The 10,358-nt window shown below is 44.1% G+C and overlaps 1 protein-coding gene across 5 annotated transcripts; it reads right to left on the bottom strand.

Moving 5' to 3' along the window:
• Nucleotides 1-66: 66 nt before the first annotated feature.
• ZNF2 (zinc finger protein 2) lies at nucleotides 67-10,308 on the bottom strand. 5 transcript variants are annotated; one of them, XM_010809748.4, is made up of 5 exons: nucleotides 10,179-10,308; nucleotides 5,412-5,480; nucleotides 3,858-3,984; nucleotides 2,431-2,547; nucleotides 67-1,935 (listed from the first exon to the last, which is right to left on the bottom strand). In XM_010809748.4, exons 2-5 carry the CDS (start codon nucleotides 5,439-5,441, stop codon nucleotides 929-931), a joined length of 1,281 nt encoding a protein of 426 aa, XP_010808050.2. In that variant the 5' UTR covers nucleotides 5,442-5,480; nucleotides 10,179-10,308; the 3' UTR covers nucleotides 67-928.
• Between the last annotated feature and the right edge of the window lie 50 nt (nucleotides 10,309-10,358).

Genomic DNA, 10,358 nt, shown 5'->3' with positions numbered 1-10,358 from the left:
GACTGAAATTCAGAGAAAGGCTGTGACTCTAAGAGGTGTTTTAAATAGAACTTGGTAGTCAAAAAGTTATTAATTCAGATAAATATTTATTGAGCACCTATTATTTGCAAGGCACTGTGTGAGATACAAAGACATATAAGTCATGTCTCTGCTTACAATCTAGTTGAGGAGATAATACACATACATAAATTATAAAGCAAACCTTATAGCCTTATGGTAAAGAGATTTTGAAGGAAGACCTGTATTCAAGACCTGACTTTCCTTGTACTAGCCATTATGTTGGACAAGTTATTTAATCTCTGTAAACTTCAGTTTGCTCATCTGTAAATTGTGGGGAATAACAGTACCTACTTCAGAGGGTTGTTGAAAGGACCAAATAATTTCCTTCTTGCAAAACTCTCAGCTGAGTGCTTAATCCATAATAAGCGCTCAATAAGTGCTGGCTACTAGTAGTGGTATTAAGAGATCTAGATGCTGGGACACAACAGGACAAGGTCAGTGCACAAAGTCCTCCAAGAGAGAGGGACTAACGGCTATAAAAAAAGAACTTCTGGAAACAACAGTGCTGCCCTGACATAAAGGGTGCTTTTCCTGTCCAGCTGTGGCCTCCAGTTATATAAAGTGCAGTGATGCCTGGGGCTTCGGACAAGAGGTTTGTCTGAGGACTGCCTCCTAACCTTTGTCCCTAGTGTCTGACAAATGTCTTCAGAATGCTGACTCTTTAAAGTCACATCCTAATTTCTGGCATCCCACATCAGCTCTGTAACACAGTGGGTGGACAGTGTTTCTTCAAACACTGTGGGTGCAGAGAGGCAGAAAAAGGAGAGGGGTAGCCAGCATAGGTGTGATGACCAGGTGATGGATTTAAGAGGGGGAAGACCTATCTTGAGTTTTCGTGGAGATCCTTGGACTAAAGCTTTCACCCAACTCAGTCTATTCCCTGTTTGGCGTAACGCCGTTGATGCTGAATAACTGATGATTTAGAACTGAAGACTTTGCCACACACGCTGCATTCAAACGGCTTCTCTCCTGTGTGAACTCTCTGGTGTCGTGTGAGCCGGCACCTCTGGCTGAAGGCTTTCCCACATTCGCTGCATTCGTATGGCTTGTCTCCAGTGTGAATCTTCTGGTGCTGAGTCAGGGAGGAGCGGTCAAAGAAAGCCTTCCCACACTCGCTGCACTGGTAGCGAGGTTCTCCAGCATGGGCTTTCTGATGTCTGTTCAGTGACGAGACCCCATAGAAGGCTTTCCCACACTCATTACATTCATATGGCTTCCGGCCTGTGTGGATTAGCTGGTGTCGCGTAAGAATACTTTTCTGGCTAAAGGCTTTCCCGCACTGGTTACATTCATAAGGACTTTCTCCAGTATGGATTCTCTGGTGGCGGGTAAGGGACGAGCGGTCAAAGAAGGCTTTTCCACACTCGCTGCACTTGAAGGGTTTCTCTCCAGTATGAATTCGCTGATGTACAGTCAGAGACGAACGGTCGAAGAAAGCTTTCCCACAGGCGTTGCACTCATAGGGGCTCTCTCCTGTGTGTGACATCAGGTGTCTGCTGAGACTGCTCCTGTGGCTGAAGGCTTTCCCACATTCGGGACAGTCATAGGGCTTCTCACCAGTGTGAGTTCTCTGATGACGGATGAGGGAGGAGTGGTCAAAAAAGGTCTTCCCACAGTTACTGCATTCCTGGTCTCTCTCTTTAGTGAGAAATTTCTTGGGAGGCGTTGCCCTGTGCCGCAAGCTTTCCTCCAGAGAAGGGGGTTTCTTGCAGGCCTCAACTGTAGGGCTTTCCTTCTCTGTTCCCAACCTGCCATCCAGTACATAAACTTCAACTTTAGGAGATGGAGGACCTTTTCTTCCAAGATTTTCCTTCAATGATCCTTCTGATTTTTCTTCTTCTGAAGCACCTTGAATCTCAGGCTTAGTCTCCCAATCTGGAATGGATAGAAAATACAGATGCCTGTTTCTTTCCTGGGTTAGGAAATGTTAGCACAGAAAGGAGGGATACTGTGATAAATCTGAAAAGTAATGACAGTCACTTTGCTTCCTCCCACAAATAGTATTGCACTCTAGGGAGAAACCAAGACCTGGGACTGAAACAGGGAATAGAACTGGTAGTGAAAAATCTCAGAAAAGAGGAGAATTTCCATTGGGAAATAGCCAGATTAATTAGGAGTGTCAGCTAAGTGGGGGGGTTTGAATGGACAACATGACAGGTCTATAAAGGAAACATTTGGTGAACGAAGGTGAACAATACTTTAAGGTGTAGAGGGGGAAAAAAGAAAACTTGTGGGTGACAGAGAATAAACAATATAGGAGAAGACTTGAATTTGAAGAAAAATATGATACTCAGTACTCCCTCCCACATGCACCCAAATACCAACCACAAGGCAAAACAGAACTCTCCTGCCCAGTTCATACTCAATTACCTAGAGAGACATTCTCTGCACCTTCTTTCCCCTCAAATCCATGAAACTCCACTAGCCAAGGCTCGTCCCCTCTCTTCAACTGAAAAATCACATCAGGTCCGGGTACTGGAAGTCCTGCTTGTGGAGAAAGAAACAAGCCAGGTGGTCATATGTGATGAAAATACACAACAATTCCAAAGTGAATTCCAGCCTCTTAAGTATTTCAGAGAGAAAATGCAAAAGGCAGGACGTGCACACCAGGTATGCAGAAGTGCAGGAACCTCTGAATGGAGGTCAGGACTAAGGTTCTAAAAGGGAACAAGTGGCATCTAGTCAGAGTGGATAGACTCTATTTGAATTAATGTGTTTATTCTTCACCCATGAAGTCAATGGGATGCTCCTAGCTCTAGCACTGGTAGGATGGCAGGAAGAGTCCTTACCTCAGGGAAGATGAGAATGAAAAAAGATTACCTTGAATAAGAATGTGTAATGTAGGTGCCCATTTTTGCTTATTGTTTATGCTTTAGTACAATTATTTTTGGACACAACTGTACAACTAACATACACATATTAAGTATGATTTTACTTAAACAAGTGGATTGTGTTCATTGTAGGAAAACTAGAGACACAGACAATAAGAAAAATCACCTTTCGTATTTTGTATTCATTTCTTTCTTTCTATTCACTTTAATACAGAAAAATACCTATAGATACACTTTGTTAAAAACTGGATAATGACAATTATATCTCAATTTTTTTGGGGAAAAAAAAAACTATTGGAGAGCATTATTTGGAAAATAAGGCTACCCCATCTAAAATCATTTCTATTTGATTTATTTTGATATCTACAAGTTGATAATTTCTAAATCCATCATGACTTATTGTATGTAATATATGCCAGACCCTTTTATAAGTAAAAGATCATTTTAGGCAGAAGGGTCCCAATTAAAAACAAACGAACAAAAAAGTTAAAACTGGAGGCCTTCCCTGGTGGCTCAGATGGTTTAAAAAAATTGGATAATGAAATAATGCTGAATTGTAAATTTGATTTTCACATAATAATAAATTTAAACTGTTATTTTAATTAGCACAGCTCTGCCTCACCATTAAAAATTTTTTTAAATTTATTTGCGGCTGTGCTGGGTCTGCATTGCTGTGCGGGCTTTTCTCTAGTTGTGGCGAGCCCTCTGTGGTGCAGGGCTAGGCTGCTCAGTGAGGGGGCCTGTGGTTGTCCAGTCTGCTTACAGCTCAAGGACCCCTCCCAGGCTGGGGTTCAGGATTAAGAAAGCCACTGTTATTGTAACCGCTAAGTCACATCCCTTTGCTCTTTCATCTTGTCTCTCAGGGGTTCCAACTCAGGTGGGAGAAGAAGAGGTGTCAATATATTAGCCTCTTAACTCCACATTAACTCAATACAGGGTCTACTCCTGGTGGAAAGTTCTCCTTACCCAATGAGACGATGCTCTTGTAGTTCTCCAGCATCACCTCCTTGTAGAGGTCCCTCTGAGTAGGGACCAGACGCCTCCACTCTTCATCTGTGAAAACTACGGCCACATCCTCGAATGTCACTGGGTCCTGGAAACACAATCATGTTCTCCCTTATTCATAATCCTTCTCTTATATGGACCAGACAAAACTGTCATATATGACAACAGTTTGGAGGATGCTGCGGGAGTGGAAAGAAAATGGTTCTGACAAAGAACAGTTTTGAAGCATTTGGGGAAAGTGCAAAAAAGCCCTGAGGCATGACTTCTTGGTCATAACCCCATACTACCTTTCTAGCTGAGCCTTGGAGTATCAGGGGCTCTTTTATCAGACTTACAGAAAACTTGGAAGAATAGAACAAAGACCCTTCATCCAGCATCCCCAAATGTTAACATTTTCCACATTGGTTTTATCTTTGTCTCAGAATATACACATTTGCCTATCTTTTCTCCAAAGTAACTTGTAAACATGATGCCTTTTTACTCATTAATGTTTCAGTGTATATTTTGTAAAGACAAGGATATTCTCTTGTATAGTGACAGTATAATTGTAAAAATCAGGAGAGGAGTGACATTATTATCTAATCTATAAACTTAGTCCAATTGCACCAATTGTCTTTATGTGAGTATGTGTACATGCATGCTCAGTCATGTCCAACTCTTTGTGACCCCATGGAATGTAGCCTGCCATGTTCTTCTGTCCATGGAATTTTCCAGGGAAGAATACTGGAGTGAGTGGCCATTTCCTCCTCCAGGGAATCTTCCTGACCCAAGGATCGAACCCAAATCTCCAGCATCTAGCATTGGCAGGTGGATTCTTTACCACTGAGCAATCTGGGAAGCCCTTATGTATGTGATTGTGTGGACAAATCCTTAAAATAGTGGTGTTGATTAGATCATCTCTAGGCTTTCTCTCAATTCACTCTGATGTTCTTTGATTCTGTAAGTTCCATCTTTATCCCCAAGTCTAAAACCCAGATGAGTCTCCAGAGTGTCTGCAGAGGTTCTAAGCAGAGCTCAGAAGTAAAAACTCTCTGCCCTGGGGCATAAAGTGGGTAAGCTGTGTGTCCCTACCCTCACAAAAACTCTCTCTCCAGGACTCTTTCGACCTCACTGGGGTGCTTTATAGGATGTGTCACATTCTCTGCCTAACCCAACACTCCCTGGAATATGGGGGCCTACTTTCAGTCCATTTGTGGATGTACTAAAGGGAAATCAGAACTAGAAACTGCCTGCTTCTCCCCAGACCTTCTCATCAGACCCCTACCATCAGTTTTAAGGCAAAATCAGAGTGAAGGCAATGGAGGCTGTGTCCCTGGTGACAGGCTAGCAGGCACATATTCAAGCCAAGAAGACATCACTGAAAGATACCAACACAAGTCAAATGGGAAAGAGACACTCTTTATGGAGTCCTTTCTCCACCTGGTTGGGTTTGAGCAAAGAAGCCCCAAGATGGAAAGAAAAGTGGTTACATTCTGGAGCCTAACAGTATTTCAGAAACACAAGAGTCTACCTCACCTGGCATCTGGTTGGAGACACAGCAGCCATTCCCTCCAGGGTGCTCTCCTTGCAGAGAAGAGCCGAGTCCTAATGAGGTAGAGAGGTGGGATGAGAAACAGGCTGTGAGAAAGACCAGTCTCGTTTAGTAGTTTTGTGACCCATGAAGCAAGAAATCTCCACACACCAGTGAGTTATGTACCCACCCTCATCCTCAACACCCTACACAAAGGGAAAGCAAAGAAAAGCAAGGCCAAGAGCAAGCCCACCCCATCCCAGAATTGGACTGCAAGGCTATGCAGAAGACAGTGTGGTGCTTGTTTTTACCATGATCTTAGAGGTAAAGTTCTATTCCTGGTAGTTGAGACTATATTAAGGCTCATATTGTCTTTATAAATTCACATTAAATATTGTTCATCGTGGGGCTTCCCAGGTGATGCTAGTGGTAAAGAAGACCCTTGTCAGTGCAGGAGATGTAAGAGATGCGGGTTTGACCCCTGGGTAGGGAAGATCCCCTGAAAGAGGAGGAAATGGCACCCAACTCTAGTATTCTTTCCTGGAGAATCCCATGGACAGAGGAGCCTGGCAGGCTATAGTCCATGAGGTTGCAAAGAGTCAGACATGACTGAGCATCTGAGATCAGATCAGATTGTTCATCATGATTACCAGACAAAAAGTATAAGAAGTTTTATGAATGGCTATATGGGCAAGTCCTGTCAAGGAAACACCCACAGCCTCTTCAAAAGAAAAATACCCCACTCACAGCAACACCTGGTGCTAATGGAGCAACCCTGGGGCAGCCACAGCTTGTTCCACATGACCCTGAGTCTCAATCCTGGGGCCATGCTGATTAGGCCACAGGTGGGCAGTGCAGAGGCTGACCCGTGGACTGATTTGTGGTCTGGTTTCAAAAGATGACATCCATCCTCAGGATAGTGAACTAAGAAATGCCAGGACCACAAGTTAGATGGGTGAATGAATAACAAGGATCAATGAATACACTGCCTTGACTGCAGGACAGTACTCGGCAAGCCTCAGACACACCTTTCCCTCTTCCTTCTCAGGACTACACAATCCCCACGCCCCACTCATGAATCCCTCAAATGCTTGATTTGACTATGTCTTAATTAGACTCTTTATGTGAGAAACTGAGATATACTCAGTTAACTCAAGTAAAGTTTAATGACAAAGATTCGCATAAAGCCTAAGAGGCTTTCACAAAATAAAAGGAACCTAGTTCCACCAGTGGGCAATGAGCTGAAAGTATATCATGAGGGACAGAAGTAGCCATGAGAGTCAGAGGAGCCAAAGGTACCAGGAGGCAGAATCCATGAGTATGTGGGGGGCATGGGGTAGAGAACAGGCTGTAATAGACTAACACAGGCAGGTATGTTGGTGGTGAAGCATTGAAAGCAAAGCCCCAAGAATCCCTGGCCCCTGAAACCCTACTTCACCCCAGCATCAGCCCGGACCACAGTTTGCATATAGACTAGCTGTATTTATTCTTAGATTTCCATAAGGCTCTGACCCCACCAGAAGGGCTTCCCTGGTGGCTCAGCTGGTAAAGAATCTGCCTGCAATGTGGGAGACCTGGGTTCGATCCCTGGATTGGGAAGATCCCCTGGAGAAGGGAAAGCCTACCCACTCCAGTATTCTGGCCTGGAGAATTTGTAATTTCTATCAGGGGCCCTAAAACACATACTTTTGACCCAGCAATTTCCTCTTTGGAGTTTTTCCTAAGGAAAAACATACGCAAAGCTTTTTATTAACTATCATTAACGCTAACCTTTACTGAGTGCCATGTGAGGCAACCTCTTAAGCACTCTATATGTCATCTCATTTAATCTACAGAAGATCAAAAAAAATTTTTTTTACCTACTTATTTTTGGCTGCGCTGGGTCTTGGTTGCAGTACACGAGCCTTCTCTAGCTGTGGCAAGTGGGGGCTACTCTTATTGTGGAGTATGGGCTCTAGAGCTTGGGCTCAGTAGTTGTGCACAGGCTTAGCTGCCCCATGGCATGTGAAATCTTCCTGAAGCAGGAGTTGAGAACTGGTGTCCCCTGCATTGCAAGGTGGATTCTTAACTAGGGGACCACCAGGGAAGTCCCAGAAGAGCAAACATTTGAAACATCTTAAGTTTCTAAAATACAGGATTTGCTGCCATTGTGTATATGGTCCAGTCCACCCACACAATGGAATACCACTGATATTATCATATTAATATGGCAATGTTATCATATTACAATTTTATTTTATGATATATTAGTAATAGCTAGCATGTACTGAACTTTTGCTACTTACCAGGCACTATGCTAAGTACTCTTTACAAGAACACTTGAATTCTATGTTCGTACATTAGTAAGGTAGGTACTGTTCTACAGACTAGAAAATTTAGGCTTTGTAAGAGGGTGAGGCAGAATTTGAACCCAGGAACAGCTAGCACTTTTAAATCTCTATGCTATAATGATTTATTTTCATAAAAAGATAGCCATGTAAATAACAGACTGATAAACTAGAAAATCCCCAAACACATCCAAGTAGGCAGGAAACCTTGATATATGACTGCAGTGGCAACACAAATCTGAATTGGGGAAAAGATCACTACGGTAAACTACAAACAACTTGCATGTTCATTGATAGGATAAATTGCAATTTTATATGTGTGTGTTTCGAGTATTACACATTGATTAAGATACATGGCAAACAGAAGATGAAAAAAGTAGAAGTAATAACAGATTTTCTTTTCTTGGGCTCCAAAATCACTCTGGGTGGTGACTGCAGCCATGAAATTAAAATATGCTTGCTCCTTGCAAGAAAAGTGATGACAAACCGAGACAGCATATTTAAAAAGCAAAATATCACTTTGCCGACAAAGGTCTGTATAGTCAAAGCTATGCTTTTTCCAGTAGTCATGTATGGGTGTGACAGTTGGACCATAAAGAAGGCTGAGCACTGAAGAACTGATGCTTTCAAATTGTGATGCTGGAGAAGACTCTTGAGAGTCCTTTGGACTGCAAGGAGATCAAATCTGTCAATCCTAAAGGAAATCACTCCTGAATATTCATTGGAAGGACTGATGCTGAACCTCCAATACCTTAGCCACCTGGTTCGAAGAACTGTCTCACTGGAAAAAAACCCTGATGCTGAGAAAGATAGAGGGCAGGAGGAGAAGGGAGGTGACTGAGGGTGAGATGGTGGGATGACATCACTGACTCAGTGGACATGAGTTTGAGCGAACTTCGGGAGACAGTGAAGAACAGGAAAGCCTGGTGTGCTGCAGTCCATGGCGTCACAGAGTATCGGACACATCCCACACACACCTGAAACTATGCTTGAAAACTGCCAAGCCATTTATGAGCTCTGATTCCAACAGTCCTCTTCTCTTTATTTCTCTGAAACTTTTTGACTGTTTCGGCAAGTTTCTCACGCTGCCCAGCACTCAGACTGTGTACAGTGTTCTTGCTGTCTTGCAGAAAGTCCATCCACACCTGGTGCTCCATTTTCCACCTCTACAGAAATGCTTCATGAATCTAGTCCCAATCCCTCTTCCAAACTCATCCTACATTTCCAAATGACTAAGTATTTTGAGTTAGGCATTCTGTCAGCATCTTAAAACCCTCTGTCCCTATGCAGTTCCCCACATCAATTCCTTTCTCTGCCCTTACAGTTCTCCTTATTGTTTAGTCAGTAAGTTGTGTCTGATTCTTTGTGACCCCATGGATTATAGTCTGCCAGACTCCTCTGTCCATGGGATTCTGCAGGCAAGAATACTGGAGTGGGCTGCCATTTCTTCCTCCAGGGGATCTTCCCAACCCAGGGATTGAACCTGTCTTCTGTGTTGGCAGGCAGATTCTTTACTGCTGAGCCACAAGGAAGCCCTTACACTTACAGCAGATGTTTTATTATTTTCCCAGGTGCCTCAAATTCAAACTCTCTCCTGGCTCTCTTACCTCCCAAATCTAGTTCGTTACCAGGTCCTTCGGACTCTTCTTTTGCAATGTTATTTGTATCTTTCCCTACCACTGACACCATCACAATTCAGGCTCATGACAGCTTGATTCAGGACTATGATCACTACCAGCATTCCTGACTGGCTCCCTACACAGAGTCCCTTCCCCTCTCTAATTATGAATGTGACCTCTAGAATAAAAGCACCAAAATTAGCTTTATTCCTGTCAATCCCCAATCAGCCCCATACAATCCATCCTGCTGACCGTGTCTTGTCCTGACCCTCTATGCCCTGACCAGTGTGCTTTTTCCCATCCTTGTCTCCCACAATTCCTCGACCCTTCACTCTTATAAAAAGCATTTACTTCTCAAATCTGCCTATCACTTCGCTACTTCTTTCGTATGTTTTTTTTTTTCCCACATCACATCCTACCTCCCCCACGAAGGCCCCGTATCACTCGTACGGAGGTCTAGGGAGGGGAGCTAAACGAGAAAATCTGAGGCGCTTTTTGGAAAAGAGAGGTACTGGAGTGGGCGGAACCCTACATTTAGTGTCAATTACACCCACGTTTATTAAGCAATTGTTATGAGAAGAAGGTACCGGAGGGGCGAAGGAAGCCTCCAAACTTCCAACCGCAGAGCCGGGATCTGACATATAGTGGGGGCACGCCGAAAGGCCACTGCTAACAGTGCCCACACGAAACACGCACACACTGGGATGCGGGTACAACTTTCCCAGTCCGCACTTGTCCGAGCAGGGACGTCGCTGCACGCACAACAAACACACACACATTCTGCAGGCTGGCTCCGCCCGCTTCACCTCTTCTACCCCTACTGCACCTTTCCCAAGTTCTCAGTATCCCGTTCTCTCTGCCGCTGCACTCTCTCGGCGGCTCAATAGCACACACCCGCAGCTCTCACCTCCGGCACAGATTGCTCAGGACCCAGGAAGACGGCGCCTCTTCGGGTCGGGAGACCAGTGCGCCTGCGCAGAGAGTTCTGACGCCCGCGCTCCCAACC

The sequence above is a fragment of the Bos taurus genome, chromosome 11, assembly GCF_002263795.3.
Source record: "Bos taurus isolate L1 Dominette 01449 registration number 42190680 breed Hereford chromosome 11, ARS-UCD2.0, whole genome shotgun sequence".
NCBI lineage: Eukaryota > Metazoa > Chordata > Mammalia > Artiodactyla > Bovidae > Bos > Bos taurus.
Note: the sequence above shows the minus strand (reverse complement) of the source record. Positions and strands in the feature narration are given on the sequence as shown.

Excerpts from the sequence above, each read along its gene's own strand:
- ZNF2 (XM_010809748.4), bottom strand. The coding sequence starts at position 5,441 with ATGGCTGCTGTGTCTCCAACCAGATGCCAG. Across the intron at positions 3,985-5,411 it reads TGTCTCCAACCAGATGCCAG|GACCCAGTGACATTCGAGGA; the intron begins GTGAGGTAGACT and ends TTGTGTTTCCAG. Across the intron at positions 1,936-2,430 it reads TGCAGAGAATGTCTCTCTAG|ATTGGGAGACTAAGCCTGAG; the intron begins GTAATTGAGTAT and ends TATCCATTCCAG.